Source organism: Nelumbo nucifera, chromosome 1 (assembly GCF_055504915.1).
Source record: "Nelumbo nucifera cultivar China Antique chromosome 1, China Antique-T2T, whole genome shotgun sequence".
Classification (NCBI taxonomy): Eukaryota; Viridiplantae; Streptophyta; class Magnoliopsida; order Proteales; family Nelumbonaceae; genus Nelumbo; species Nelumbo nucifera.
In genome coordinates, this window is record NC_142649.1 from 83,209,309 (window position 1) to 83,225,769 (window position 16,461).

At 42.5% G+C, this 16,461-nt stretch overlaps 1 protein-coding gene across 1 annotated transcript; it reads right to left on the minus strand.

Annotated features, from left to right (window-relative positions):
• Positions 1-729: 729 nt before the first annotated feature.
• On the minus strand, positions 730-6,097 carry LOC104599417 (protein DETOXIFICATION 18-like). The gene is made up of 7 exons (XM_010261945.3): positions 5,810-6,097; positions 2,460-3,004; positions 2,258-2,344; positions 2,106-2,162; positions 1,744-1,982; positions 1,281-1,399; positions 730-1,189 (listed from the first exon to the last, which is right to left on the minus strand). The coding sequence occupies exons 1-7, from the start codon at positions 6,062-6,064 to the stop codon at positions 1,058-1,060; spliced, it is 1,434 nt and encodes a 477-aa protein (XP_010260247.1). The 5' UTR covers positions 6,065-6,097; the 3' UTR covers positions 730-1,057.
• Between the last annotated feature and the right edge of the window lie 10,364 nt (positions 6,098-16,461).

Consider the following 16,461-nt stretch of genomic DNA (forward strand, 5'->3'; position numbering starts at 1 on the left):
GATGATTGAAGATTTTAGATTATTTTCCAACATCCTCTATTAACTTGGCACCATATCCTTGTAAAAATGTCAAAACCTAGTATTTCTTCATGTTTTTCTCTTTGTTTCCTTGGTGAGCATTAATTGTATTTTGATCTTATTCAGGAGAAAATGAAAGGATTGTCTTCCGAAACCTTTTTTATTTTATTTTTTTTTTTGAGAAAGGTCTTCTGAAACAATTCACTTAGGCTGTATTTGGTTTGGTTCTGCTCTAGAGCGTCAACCAGTTACCCCAATCAAGGATGCCAAATTGACAAGTCCCACCACTGGGAGATTAAATGATACAAGGTCAGCTTTTGGGACGGATCTATGTGGAGGTCAGTGGGGGCAATGTGCCACTCAAATAAACAAAAATGGCTTGTATGACACCCGAGTCCCAGGACCCACTTAAAATCTGAAAGTGAAATGAAATAATTAAGTCACATGACTATGTCCTCTTATTTTCTTTCACTATAAGTCTAAGCATATATTACACCGGAGAATTAAAAGGGGTCATTCAAATCATCTGTTCTCTTTTCCAAATCAGGGTTGGAGCAGGTTGCTGGACCATGGAGGAGGAAATCAGGGAGATGAACCAGGTAGAGTCCTTTCTATCTCTATTCATTTTTTAAGGATGCACTTAGTTCTCTTATTCATTTTGGATAGTGATTTGAAAAGGAACATCCATGCATGAATGATGCTCAAATCAGATAATTAAAAAAAGTCATCCAGTTATCCCAACGTTTTCACTCCAAATAAATTTGAACCGCAAAAGAAAAGGAAAAGGCCGAAATATTCTTGTTATTTACAGTCCTCCCTGATTGCCTAGAAACTTATATTTACTCGATATGCATCAAGGATTAAAACTTTATTGTAATGAGAGAAACCAGCGGCAGCTGAGAGCTGAAAAGATCTCATCTCATGCTCTAGCTTCTCTGTAGATGTGAATCTATTTGCTGCAGCGTAAACCCAAACTTGTAATCAAGCAATTACGCCTTGTTTGTTTGCAAATTGCAACTCCCCGTTGTCAAAAATGTTGTTACACCAGAACTTGATGTTCTTTATGTTCATTCACACTGAGTGTCATGTTGGTCCATTTGGTGCGCACTGTAATTACTAAGAGGGTGCAGGCTTGGCAGAAGAGGCCAGATATCAGACCAATCCACAATCCCTGCGCCAAACAAGCACCAATTTATTATTGAAAGCAAATTCTACAGGTAATTGATTCAGATGGTATCAGTTGATTTAAATGGGGAGCTCACCTTGGCATAGAGCTTAAACTTAAAGCCCAGGAGGATGGCTATAGGCATGCCAATAATGTAGAAGGCTCCCAAGTTTGTCCATGCAGCCAAGTGCTGCCACCCACAACCTCTGGATACCCCTGAAAAACAGAAAGTAAGCTTGCAACAATGAATTCAGAGCAGAGAATTAAGGGTTCATTTGGTTTACAGTCGGAATTGGAATCAGAATGGTCTATATTCCCATAATCTGTTTGGTTCAGACAGGAAGCAGAGTGAGAATTGGAATAAGCAGAAATGGGATTTCATTCCCAAGGGAGGGGGAGGTAATGGCCATTCCCTCAAATGGGGGAATGACATTCCACCAGGAATAGGAATTGGATTCTGATTCAATCCAATCAAACGGTTGGAATTCCCGTAAACCAAACAGGCCCTAAATGTAAGCAATCCATCATGGTTTCAAACTATGGGTGCCAGTGCCACTCACCTGATAATACACCCTGTGCTGAATCAAACAATATGGAGATGGCAAGCAAGGGAGTCATAGAAGCAAATTCTTTCTTAATTCCAGGACTATCACTGAAGAAACCAGCCCAGATGTTGTGACCAAAGAGTAGCGCTATGATAACTGTAAGAGCTAGAATGACAGAAAGCTTAAGCGTAACTGCCACGGCATTCTTTGCTCTATCTGCATTTGATGCTCCCAATTCATTTGACACCCTTGTGCTGTCACAGAAAGTCAATTTGATTTCATCATCTGGATAAAACCAGAACAAATATTCGATCGATGTAACAAAAACCCAGACAAGTAAACACAGTTCTCTCATCTGCTGTCATTCCAAAGCTCACCTTACTGCCGCACTGAAACCATAAGTAATCATGAACGAGACAGCTTCTGTGTTCACGCTGCACAGATTAGATAGATTAGAATTCAGATCCTCTGCAAAACTCATCAGATTTACAACAATTAGAAAGTGCAGAAGAAGAAGAAGAAACTGTACCACATGGCTATCAAGGATGTACTATTCTCTGAGTTGGGCATCAATCCCGCCAGCAACACCAGAAGCTCAAAAGCCCAGTACTCCAAACTGATCATATCAGGGGGAAAATGGAAAATGGAAGAAGATTTATAAAAATTTCGCAAGCTAGAAAAGAAGGAAAGATAGATTACAGAACACTGCGTAAGTCAGGCTTATCACTCACCACACCATGAATGCAGAGGGAATCGCCAACTTCATGCCTGGAAGTACGTAGCGGAAGGATTCCATTGAAAGGCCTTCCCAAGTATGCTTGAATCTGTCGGCATGGTTGACATAGAAAGCCAGCATAGCAAACGATATCCAGAGCGATATGGAGGCCGATAATGCCGCTCCCTTGAAACCCAGAGGTGTGAGGTGAACCAGTGCATAGGAGAGGCCGAATTGGATGAGCAGTGGGACCATTGAGCACACAACAAGAGGCATCACCACTGACTGTGTCTGCAGAAATCTGAGGGTGCATTGCAGGAAGCCGTACGCAAACAGACCCGGGATCAAATGCTTCAGATAGAGACCAGCCATTTTTGCTACCTCAGGCTCTTGATGAAGCAGAATCAGTATCTGGTCTGAATAAAACCAGACGACGGATACCAAGACAGAGAAGAGGAAAGAGGTGATGATCGAAGACTGTAGATAAATTCCTAGCATTCTGTATAACTTGGCGCCGTATCCTTGTCCACAGAGAGTTTCAAGAGCCCCACTTAGACCAGTCTGAAAACAACCATGATAGAACGGATTAAAACGTCAGATTTCATCTTCTCATCTTCGTGGGTATAATATTTTGATTCTGTTAACACAATTTAACAGATAAATCCTGATAATTTCAACTTCTATTTCTCCCCACCATTTATTCATGGAAACCCCACGAATGGAATGTGGACACGTTTTTGCTTTTCCTTTTAAACACTGGCGTGTGAGGAGACCAGATCTGCTCCTTACCACTGGCGCCTCACACGCACATCCTACCATTGGGAAGGGAGATGTCCCAATAAACGGTGGATGTGCGTGTGAGGCGCCCATTTGTGAGGAAGGGATCACGTCACGCGTGTGAGGTGTGTCTGGATTGTCCTGTGGCCGTGGTCAGACTCACAGGAACAAACAGTCTATTGGACTAACGTGTCACACGCAGGGAGAGACTGTGGACAGCACTGACTGTCGAACAAAGACAAGCCAATTTTTTTCCTGCACATGCTATTTGCAAACTGCAAGTCGCAACCAAACTAACTCGTTAAACCATATGAAAGCTTTATCAGGATGTGCAGAAGTTGTCTGCCCTATATTCCTCATGTATTCCTATGCTATAAACCCTATATATAACCCCTGTATTCCTCCTTATAGCTCCAACCGAGTTATCTCAGAGAGTCGACTCACCGTGAGGGAACCCTTTAATATTTTATAGCTCGAACCGAGTTACCTCAGAGAGTCGATTCACCGTGAGGGAGGAATACCGTTTGTCGTCTTCAACCTCCCGAGTTTCTTTTCTTTAGTCAAGCTTGGGTTTTAGAGCCAAGAAGCCCTAATTAATCTCGATTCATTCCTATCTCAAACCCCATTGTCAATCACCGGAACTCATCGTCAACCTCACCGGCGGTCACTTGCTTCTGTTCTCGTGCACTTTGTTGTAGTTAAAACGACCAAACCAGCGCCACAAATCACGGTTTCGATCATTGAAAAACGCCACTTCGAACTCTACATCTCCCCCATAAAATATGCTTCGGCTGGAATTTCTTCGTTAATAATCTCGATTCATTCCAATCTCAAACCCCCTTCTCAATCACCGGAACTCATCATCAACCTCACCTGCGGTCACTTGTTTCTGTTCTCGTGCACTTTGCTGCAGTTAAAACGACCAAACCAGTGCCACAAATCACTGTTTCGATCATCGAAAAACGCCACTTCGAACTCTACATCTCCGACATTAAAGTCTGCTTCGGCTGGAATTTCATCCAAATACACTAGATTTGAAGCCTCAGTGAAGACGAAGCATGGCTCTATTCATCGTCCAAGTGCGAATCCAGTTCTTCCTTTAAGGCTCTGAAAGCCTGTACTCGTGCATAATCCAGTTAGTCTTAGTTCCTTTGGGAGCCACGGATCAAAGGAGTCATGGATCCAGTAAAATTTCTTATGATGCGTGGAAGTGGAACTCATAAGTAATCTGTGGCTCATTTCCCTCGCCCTTAAGATTTCGTAGTTTTGGAAAATTGGGTCACTCTAACAGAAGCTCTATTGTGCGTCCGTAAACATTCTCTTTACAATGTTATTTGTTTCCATTTAATTTCATTGAGTTTGTTATTGAGTTACAGGCAAATCTGTTCACAGGATACAATAGAGCCTTAGGCAAGAATCTATAATTAATAAAATTGAAGAATCTCCGAAGAAACCTTCTGTGCGACTGTAGCATACCGAACTAAGAGAGAGAGAAAGTGGATTTCGAAATTGTGTCTTTGAAGTCTGATTCGTGCTCCTTAAATAGTTTATGAAAATGTACGAAGAAAATGTAGGTACTGGTTTAGAAAAGGCATCTTGAACAGTCACAATTTCAAATATTGTAACTATTTAAAAAAAGTTAACAGTAACAATTAATGACTGTTAACTTTGAATTGTGCCTCTTGATCATACCTGATCGAATCGTGACCATTGATTTTATCAACGATGATCAATGGTCAGTACCGCAACAAAACCAAAGTCGCCTTTCGCGAGCCACATGAGTGTGAACAAAATGCACCTCATTACGCACACGCGTGCGCGTGTATTGCACGGTATCAAACCCCATATTCTCCCCTACTATTTCTAAGGAGTCTAAACAAGCTCCTATTAAAATACTTAAAACAAAGCTTATAATTTTCTCATGCGACACAAATTCAAAATTGGGTTTTGTAAGAGAAAAACTAATTTTTTAATCAAGTGTACACCTACAATTTCTCATATCATTGACCAATCAAACCTATTGAATTTAATCCAACACTTGAGCCATAAGAAATCTATCATCTCTGGCTCATTTCAATCGCCGGACATCATTGCTCGTGCATAATCCAGTTCTTCCCAATAAGACGAGACATGCTTCCGTTCTTCCTTTCCTCGGCGATTGGCTGGGTTGATCTCTGTTTCGGAAGCTAGAGGGAGACGGAAGGGGGAGGGAGGAATAAGGAGAACCAAATTGATTATTTTAATTTCTTTTTTTCTTTTTTGAGCCTCGAGCTAACAGGGGTTATATATGAGGTTTGTAGGAGAAGAATACAGGGCAGAGGAAGACGATGAACAGTGTCATTGCCCTTGATATTTTCAAAAAAAATATATTTTATAAAAATATTATTTTTATTGATATTCAGGCAAAAAATTGCCCTTATAAAAACCTTTTTTTTCTCTTATCAAATTCAATTCATTGAAGAATCTATATGAAGTAAACAAAAAAAAAAGATCGAATCAGATCAAAGTATCGAACAGCTAGCTGTAACAGAAATTTAATATAGGACATAGATGCTGTCAGTACGTTCTCAGAGAGAGGGTGGAAGGTACCATGAGAGCTAAACCGGTGACGGTGGCCCAGGAGTTAGCGAGGGTGGAGCCGGCGAGTTCGACGTCACCGAGGTGACCGGCGAACATGACGGAGATGAGGGTGATGCAGTAGTATGAAACGTTGGAAAGGATCATGGGGACGGAGAACGTAATCTGCTTCTTGGCCTCCTCCGCGTCCAACACCTTTCTCCATCCTTTTTTCTTACCGTAACTACTCTCATACTGCAACAGCGGCTCTGTTGTATTTGAACCCATCCTCCTCTCTTCCTCTGATCTTCTCCTCCTCCTACTCTTCTCTGCTCCTCCCCTTCCGTCTTCTCTGCCTCAAGAAGAATTCTTGAGAAGATCAGCTGAGAAGAAGCGACCACTCATTCAATCAGCCAGCGACGTCATTTGTGTTATATAGCAGAGAGAGATGTAAGAAATAATAAGATTTTTTTTTTTATAAATTCATAATTTTGATTTCTTGACCACAAACACAGGAAGCGGTGGAACCTACTCCACTACGTTTCAATTCAACAGCTCGTGATTTTAAATAGGTTGTTAGGTAGTATGGAGATTTTTAATTTGCACGGTCAGGATTCTAAAGTGTAGTAGAAGTTCCAATCCTATGGTGTGCTTTGGAAGTTGCAACAAATTTTAATTCCGTTTCAATCCTCCTATTCGGCTATTCCCAATTCCCCCATGCCATTCATGCTTTTCTTCCGCACACGGTTCTCCATCTCCACGTTGACTTTTTCTAAATGACAAGATTGCCCCTCTTCGCCCACCACATAAACGACAAATCTGGTGTAAAGATAAAAGATTTCTTTCCATTTTTCAAACACCTATTGGGAAAGGGGTAGAATCACTGGACCAATCGGTACTGATGAATGTTGATCTGCTGACTGGGTCTCCTGGATTTAAGGATTTAGAGATTCAGAGGGATCACTCCCGAGCAGGGGCGCGGGATTCCCCATAAGCAAAAACTTTGCATACACTCGAAGCATGGGAATTCAACGCACGTTATCTTTCCATAAATTTAGCATACATGTTATGTAAAGCTCAGTTTGGAAGGAGTAGAGTTTTTGCTTGCAAGAGATCTATGTTGGAGTCAATGTCTGAGATTTGAATTTTTTATTTTTTTTCTTTTTATATACAGGCATGAAAAAATTCGAACTTTTTTAACAATGGCCCCTATTCAAATAAAATAGTAGGGGGTCAAATAAAATTTGGGTTCTTAAATAGGGTCTTTTTTCTTTTTTTTTAATTTTCATGATTTTAAAAGGCCTAAGAGGCAAGGCCAATGGCCAAAGCTAGAGGCATGTATTTGACTGCCATAAGTGTTTATACATGGACAAAATAGGAGTTTTAGATAATTAAACAAAAGTAAGTTAAAGGCGTGATTTGGTTGCTTCATGGAACTTGTGCATGAGCTTGAGAGTTGAGAGTTCTTAAGACCATATATAAGACTTCTTGTGAAAGCCATATTTCTGGTGATGGTTTGCTAGAGAAGAACAGTAGGAAGAATATTATGACTAAGTTAGGTCTGCTTATTAGAATTTTATACAATGGGAAATAAGAAGAAAGGAAGGGGGAAAAATGCATGAAAAGAATCATGAGGGAGAAATCTTCCTCTTGCATCAAGAAATTAAGACTAGATAGTTGAAGTCCCACAGGCCATGATAATGCGATTAAGTCATCATCGAAAATTTGACCTTTGTTTGCTAACCAGTCTGCAATGCAGTTTCCTTCAATTCCCATTCCCTAGGAGTATGCATGATTGTAGTAGATCCCTACTCCCTACCGGCCTCTCGGTTGTGAACCATTTGTTTGCGGTCTTCAACAAGTACTGAAAGGCACGTCCAAATTAAGCACTTTAGCCCTTCCCTAAAGAAATTTGATGACTACCAACAAGTCACCTTCTAGTCTGAGTCTGCCAATAGTCTTGATCCACTATCCTCCATACTTGAGTTGTAACTTGACATTTTGCTAGGATGTGATCTCTATCTTCCATCTGAGCATAGAATATAATTAATGGACAACTAAGGTTGATGTTTAGTCCTCTTTTTACAAGAACTTTTCAAGATCGGCTTCAGTCAGTACAAGATCCGTTCAAACAGTCTTTACAGCCTTGCATCGGGAACAGCCTTGGATGAAAAGCCATAAGATTACTTTTTTTCTCAGCATAAAGGATGTTTCAATAACAATTTATGATAATGCCTACCCCTACTAATCGAAGGCCCGGGATCTGCCACTGTTTGGGTTCCCGGCCGGTGTCTTACTTGAGGGTAACTCCATCCAAATTAGTTGGTCATTGGACTAATACCAAAGGCCTCACAGCGTCAGTCATCAAGCGTATATGTCCTATAGCTATAAGCACCCCAATCTCTTACTTTTAGGCTGTATTTGGCGTTTGAAGGAAAAAGTAGGGAAAGGTAAGGAAATTTTTACAAAACTTGTATAAATTTCCTACCTATTCCTTCAAACCAAACATACCACTATATGTGATATATAATATTTAGATTTAATTTTTATAATTTACATAAAAATCAAAACAAATATCTTCTTTGTGTATTATAAATAAATAGATATAGATAGATGCAATCTAATCGAATGCAGATTTGCACACCCTATCAAATGCAACTAACCCCAATTCGATTTAAAGAGTCTAAGTTCAAGTGTAGAAAACTCGTAACAACAATAAATGCAAGAGTTCGCATCTCCGCCCCACAAACGCCCCACACACCAACGTGTGACTGCCATATGTCTAATTGCATGCAGTGGGGTGTTCTCGCGTGTGGGACTAATGGGACGGCCGTCAATTTGTTCTATTAGTCCCAAAATAAGCCCAAATTTCCTCTCTTATACAACGTTTTAAAAAATGACTCAGAAATGGAATCGTTTTGGACACTGGTTTTCGGGTTGATGGTCTGATCATTCGATTCAAACAGATGGTCCATTTTGACAAATAAATTAAAATAATTAAAAATAAAAAACGGTCAAAAAATTATTGAATGGGTCGATGGTTTGACTGCCCGGGTCAACATGTTGTTGACTTTTTCGATGGTTTTTGGCCAAATATCGAATTTGGGGTAAAACGGAACTTATTGCCTGGACAGTTCCCGGGCCAAACGGTCCGATCGTCCAGGCAACGACTTTTGTTTTACCCCAAACCCAATATTTGGCCAAAAACTGTTGAAAAGGTCAATAACACGTTGACTCGAGGCGGTCAAACCGTCGACCCTTTCAACGATTTTTTACCATTTTAATTTTTAATTTATTTGTTCTTTTCGAATCGAATAGTCAGACCATCGATCTAAAAACCAGTGTCCAAAACAGTTCTATTTCCAGGTCATTTTTTAAAATATCGTATAGAAGAAAAAAAGTTTGAACTCGTTTTAGACTAACGGGACGAACTAACGGTCATCCCATTAGCCCTACACACAGGAACACCCCACTGCAGACAGGCGGTGGGGCGGAGATGCAAACTCTAAATGCAATGCCCGTGACCCCGTAGCTGAGATGATCACTTGTCATCCTCCCACTGGTATAAAGAGGTGAGAGATGTAGAGTGGAAAGGAACAAGTTGAGAAAGTATTTTGTTTTGAAGCTCCATGATCAAAAACCCATGTAATCAAGAAATCGAGTTTAACTATGCATTCAGAACATTTCCATATTTATATTTTAACAAAATCCAAATCCCACATGACCACTTAGTTGTGTGAGTCTGAGCTCGTGACCCTACCTTCACTATCTCTTACCCAAAATATAAATACATCAACAATATAATAATGACAGCAATAAATGCAAATTAATAGCACGCGGTTCCCGCGTCTTACTGGTGGCCCAGAAGACTAATCCCGATCTGCTGCGTGCAAATTGTGCATTTTATATTGTGCACTGCGTTTTGTGCCCAGCAGTTCCGCGCTGCAATAACTACAACCTTTGCTTAATTTTGAAATCTGGGGTTTTAAAATTCAGTTTAAAAAAAGTATAAATACAAATGTATACAGTATAAATATATACAAAATAATATAATATACAAGCTTTTGCACTCCATCTATTTATCTTTGTATTCTTTTCATGGAGCCTAAAGAATTTTGAAATTTTCTTTAGAAGTGAGTCCAAAGATCAAAAATCCAAAAGGCTAACGTATGTATACATGTACATGTTCGGATTGGAGTGTAAACGCACAAAATTCTGGCTCGTGCACGTAAGTTTGAAAAGAACAAAAAAAAACTCTATATAAAGTCAATGATTGAGCGATTCAATGCAAAACGAGGAAATAGACTAATAGTGAGAGAGATGGTCTCCAAATTTCTTGATGAACAGCTTTTGAATTTGTCCTCTGAAAGCGGCAATTTTTGTTCTCATTTGTATCCATCCCCATTAATATGCAGGCAAAAGTCAAAAATCAAAATCTTTTGGTGCCGTGTGGGGGAGATGTTAAACAATGGACCACTACTATCTATATCTACGTTAATGTGTTCAAATTGGAATTTTTTAATCAATTCTAGTTAGGTGTTGTTGTTTGAGACTCTGAGGGGAGGTAAGAGAATTTAACTGCACAGATTTGATTCCATCTCCTTCCAGTCAAGGCATTAATTTGCTAGGTTTAAGATGTCAACTTCATAAATTTCCTACTGCCTAATTGTTTGAACATAAATTAATACAAGTGATATTTTTGTCTAGAGTTAATTTCTCTTGTTATGAACATCAAAACCAATAAAAAATGTCAAAATTCATAAATAAAAAACATAAGCTACAATATCAAAAAGGTGAAATCAAGGTTCAAAATATCATAATATATCAACGTGTCACATATATCGATTGATAAGTATCGATTTTCATGTAAATTCCATATCAAGAGTATCCATACTTTGAACCTTGGATGAAATCATATAAAATTTTTGCTTAGTTATTCATTTGGTTCATTTATTATATTTTGAGATAAATATAAGTAATGGGAATCCATTACTTTTCTTATCAAATGACAAAAGGGTTTTACACTTCTTTTAATCCCTTTATCATCATATTGGATATTGAATTTTTTCGTACATATTACCAAAAAAAGGATTGTCATGAAATTGTGTGGCCACCAAGAAATAGGGGAAAACGATTGCCTTAATTTTTTTTTTCTCCTTTTCTGTGTGGATAGACTTTATCTCTTGATTCGGATGAAGTCTACCCATGACGTCTGATGCCTTGCGACTTAAACCATATTATGTTAACTCTAGGCAGCATTTTTAGGACCATTGTAACCCTATTAATTAGCTTGAGGAGAACGTCCAAGGTTTAGGGGCCTTTAATAAAATCTAAAGATACTGAACCGAAAATCTTTGTTGCTTTTGTCTTTTAGTGAATAAATTTTATAGGAGATTGTAAGTTTTTTAATGGTCGAAACTGGAAACTAAGGTTAACATTAAGAGGGTATTTGGTAGTGTGAATATAGGACTATTTTCCATCCATATAAAATGTAGCATTTTGTTTTGTGTGGATGATTTTGTTTTGTGGGAATGATTTGATGTAATGTGTCTGTGTTATATTGGTCCAATTACCCTCATTTTATTTAATTTTTTAATATATTTTAATTTATATTAAAATTCTTTCTTAAATTGTTTCTTACTAAAGATAATATTATAATGATAAATATATTTATTTTATATTTATTAGTACTTATGTATTAGTGTTTAATTTTATTCATTATTATTTTATACTATTATTCAAAATTATTTTTGTCTTAAATTATAGTTCTTTTACATTCAAAATTAATTGTGTAAAATATCCCACAAGTTGTACATCAAATGCATGGAATTAATAGGTGTGTATACCTACAGAACACCCCTATAGGTATAAACACTTTGTATCCATATATTTTTATCATGTAAACATTAATGTGGTATAGATTGATCCCTCCCATAGATGTAATGTGAACCAATCTGATGGAGGATGATTTGACCCGACCCCTTGAGACAATGACACGTGGACCTTGCTCGGCACGAGCAAATGACTCAGCACCATAGCCTGACTGTGACTAAGTAACGAGCCTGCAAAACAGCTCGCTACGTCATAGCTCGCTGTAAGGGGAGCTCGCTACAACGCGAGCTCGAGGCCCCCCGAGCTACTGAAAGGGAATACTCCAAGACAAGTCTATCCCAGCTCGCGAGCTAGGATAACCAGCTTGCTCCAACACTTAGGCAGGAAAACTGCCCCAAAGACAACCTTGAGAAGGGTCACCTCGAAGTACTCCTAGGAGCTCGCTACAAAGTAGCTCGTGACAGGATAGCTCACTACGCGACAGGATAGCTCGCGGCTAAGTGACGCTATGCTTTCAGGAAGCTTCTATCTGACAAGACCGTACCCGTCATACTGCGCTACGTCTCCTTATCGACGGCGCAGTCCCTGCCAATTCAACAGACTGCACCTACGTCTCTTGACAGATGATGGCGTGCCTGTCCTCCCGGGACGTGTCACTCACCCGATTGGGTAGTACCCTACAGCGGTCACCTGCGCAAGCCTGACAAAAAATGGCTGCGATAGAAGCCCAGTGGCGGTTACGCCCGATTTAACAAGAATGCCTATATAAGAGCTCCCTAGCTAAAGGGAAGCTCTCTCTCGAACATCAGGGACCTATCTGAAACTTACTCTCGAGCTAATCTTGAGAACTCAGTGATCTAGCACGACCTACACTCTTAGCCTCTTTACTCTCTTCGCTTTCTCCCCAGCGTTCTAACTTAAGCTTCGGAGTATTCCCACCGGGCAAATCCCCCGGGAGTCCTTCATCTTCTCCTTCTTAGGTGTCGTCCGTTGCCAGCTAGAAGCCAGTCAGCAGCCAGGCAGGAGTGCCTGGATCGTGCTGCATCATTTGGCGCCGTCTGTGGGAAACGCTTCAAAAAGCCTTCCTCTAAGCTTTTATAGTTTCCTTTTCCGAAAACTCAGCATTCATGGCTTCCTCCAGCAACGTCGGACGTGGTGCCAGCGAGAACGCTTCTGGGGAGCAACCCCAGCTTCCTACTGTCTGCATTGGGCAGTTTACCATCCCCCTCTCCATGGACAGAGTTCCTAGTTTGAATGTGCCTCTCACAGTGGCACCCGCAGTCGCTCCACTCCCTTCCACAGTTGGAGCAACCTTTGTTGAACCCTCGGTTGTGGACCCAACGGCCAACCCGAACCAGTTGGAGGACTTGATGCAGTGCATGCGAGCCATGCAAGCTCAAATGCAACAATTTCAACAATTCCAACTCTATCAACAACAAGTGTTGCACCAGGTTTCCCAATACCAGTATCAACAACAGTTTCCGTCTTTGCCTCAGGCCCAGCCGTCGCTTCCCCCTCGGCATCCGGCCACGAAGCAGGCCAAGCCCTCCCGCCAGGGAGAGGGTTCCCAGGCCCAGGATCCCTCCAAGAGTCAAGCCTCTTCCCATAGCCAAAAGGAGAGGCCAGCCACCCCCGCCTCACAGCCTGTGGGCAAGTCAGGGGCCTCCCAGCCAACCAAGCCCGTGTCGCCCCGGCCTTCGCGGTTCGAGCTCCCGCTCTCAGAGAACCCGTTCGAGGTCCTGGCCACAGACTCTAGGCAGGGCCCTTCGGTTCAGAGCCACCATCAGCAGTCTAAGCCCGTCGAGCGCGGCGACACAGAAGCATCAAGCACCAACGCCAAGCCAGTAAAGCACTAACCCCGCCTCACAGCCTGTGGGCAAGTCGGGGACCTCCCAGCCAACCAAGCCCGTGTTGCCCCGGCCTTCACGGTTCGAGCTCCCGCTCTTAGAGAACCCGTTCGAGGTCCTGGCCGCAGACTCTAGTCAGGGCCCTTCAGTTTAGAGCCACCACCAGCAGTCTAAGCCCGTCGAGCTCGGCGACAATGAAGCATCAAGCACCAACGCCAAACCAATAAAGCAGCAGCGGAGACGCCAGCAAGCTCACCGAACTGCTACCTGAGTCTCTCCCGAGCTCAAAGGAAAATAGGAGGTATGCTCAGTTGAAGTGAAAGCTACCCCTCTCCTCTTAGTTCCTTCCCCATTATCTCTAGAACTCCTTGTTGTCCCCATGCCAAGGGACTTCAAGCTCCCTCCACTGGATAAGTATGATGGATCCTTCGATCCAAATGATCATGTGGACGCCTTCCAGTCCCAGATGCACCTGGCAAGAGCCAGTGAATCCTGCATATGCGTGGCCTTTTCCACCACTTTTAAAGGGGTAGCCCACACATGGTACCGTAACCTCGCGCCTGGTTTGGTAAGAAGTTGGGCGCAGTTCGTGCAAGTTTTCACCTCCCACTTTGTCACCAGCAAAAGGTGCCCGAGAACTCAAGAAAGCCTTCTCAGCATAGTTCAAAAGGAAGGGGAGTCCATTCGGAGTTACATCAAGCAGTTCAACGACGCTTGTTTGCAGATACCCGACCTGGATTCCATAGTTCGCCTCACCGCAGCCAAGCGAGGTATCACCCACAAAGAGTTCAAGTGGCACGTAGTTGTTAATCAACCCAAGACCGTGACCAAGTTCCTCAAGCTCGCAGACCGGTTTATAGGGACGGAGGAGGAAATCTACCAGAAGGGCGAGCAGGCCCTTGAGAAAAGGAAGAGGGAACTAGAGCCCCCATCTCAGCAAGACAACAGGAAGAAGAAGAACCAAGCTCGGGGGGAAAAGCCCAATCAACCTTTCTGAGCTCCAGCAGCAGAAAGGGACTATACACCCCTCAACGCGAAGCGGGCCGAGATCCTCATGGAGATCAAGGACGCTCCGTACATGAAGTGGCCACCTCGACTAAAGGCGGACCCTAATGTTAGAAATAAAAGTTTGTATTGTAGCTTTCATAAAGATCACGGTCATAGCACCGAAAGTTGTAAAAATCTCCGTGATGAGATAGAAGAACTCATTCGTCGCGGATATTTGCAAAATTTTGTACAAAGTAATAATAATAATAATAAAGCAGGTCAGCAAGGTAAAGATGCTCCCAAGTCCAGCAGACAAGCGGAACAACCGCAGAAGCAACCCCCCGAAGAGAGACCAGTTCGGGGGGCCATCCACGTCATAGTCGGAGGCTCGATTGTGGCGGGCTATACCTCAGCTACAACTCGCGCATCAGCTTGCGAAGCCGCTAGGGAAGAGCAAAACCCCCAAACGGCCAAGGTTGGAAGATCCCATCTTCTTCACCGAAGACGACGCATGCGGGGTCCATTACCCCCATGATGACACACTCGTCATAAAGGTGAAGATCAACGACTTCGAAGTCAGGCGCGTCCTCGTCGACTCAGGAAGCTCAGCGGACATCCTCTTCAAGACAGCCTTCGACCAATTGCAACTCCAAGAGAGCGACCTAAAGCCCGTGAACACTCACCTAGTAGGCTTCAACGGAGAGGAAGTCAGGCCCTTGGGAAGGGTTGCAACCCCCTCCCCGTATAACGCCATAGTAGGTCGGCCGATTACCCATGCCTTACGGGCTGTGGTGTGCACCTTCTACTTGGCCATGAAGTTCCCCACGAACTTCGGAATCGGGACAGTGCGAGGTGACCAGCTTGAGTCTCGCAAGTGCTACGTCACCGCCCTTAAAGGGAAAACCAAGGTGGCCGATGACCTCGAGGTGGAGCGACCTACAGAGCAGAGCGAGGAGCGAGCTGCGCCCACGGAAGAGACCGTCTCCATCCCAGCCTCGGCAGAGAACCCAGCCCGAACTCTCCAGATCGGTGCTTCCATTGAGGAGCCCCTGCGATCTAAACTGGTACGTTTTTTACTTGAAAATTTAGATGTTTTTGTATGGTCTGCGGTGGAAATGCCCGACATAGACCCTAGCATCATAACTCATAAGCTTAATACTGATCATGTAGTTAGGTCTGTTAGACAAAAGAAACGCAACCTAGCCCCAGAGCGATGGAAGGCGGTCGACGAGGAGGTCGGGAAGCTCCTTGCAGCCGATTTTATCAGGGAATTCCACTACCCGAGCTGGGTGCCCAACCCCGTTCTGGTGAAAAAGGCTAACGGTAAATGGCGCATGTGCGTTGACTACACTGACCTGAACCGAGCTTGCCCAAAGGACTGCTTCCCACTCCCCAAAATCGACCGTCTGGTGGACGTGACCTTGGGGCACGAGTTGTTGATCTTTCTAGACACCTATTCGGGCTACAACCAGATCAGGATGGACCCGACAAATGAAGAAAAGAAGCCTTCATAACCAAGCTTGGCCTGCACTGCTACAAGGTCATGCCCTTTGGGCTAAAAAATGCCGGGGCGACCTTTCAAAGACTTGTAAATAAACTGTTTGAGCCATTAATTGGCCAAAAAGTAGAATGTTATGTAGACAACATGGTCATCAAAACCCAGTTCTCATGTGATTTAATACAAGACTTGAATTTAGTTTTTGAAATCCTGCGTAGATTCAATATGAAGCTAAACGCGAATAAGTGTGTCTTTAGAGTCACCTCGGGTAAATTCCTAGGATATATTGTTAACCGGCGTGGCATTGAAGCCAACCTGGACAAAATAAAGGCCATCCTAGATATGAGACCACCCCGAAAAATGAAGGAGGTTCAGAGGCTAAATGGCCAAATAGCCGCTCTGAGCCGCTTCATGTCCAAGTTGGCAGATCACTGCCTACCTTTCTTTAAAGCAATTAAAAGCATAGGGTTTGAATGGACCCAAGATTTTTAGCTCGCGTTTGATGAGCTCAAAAAGTACCT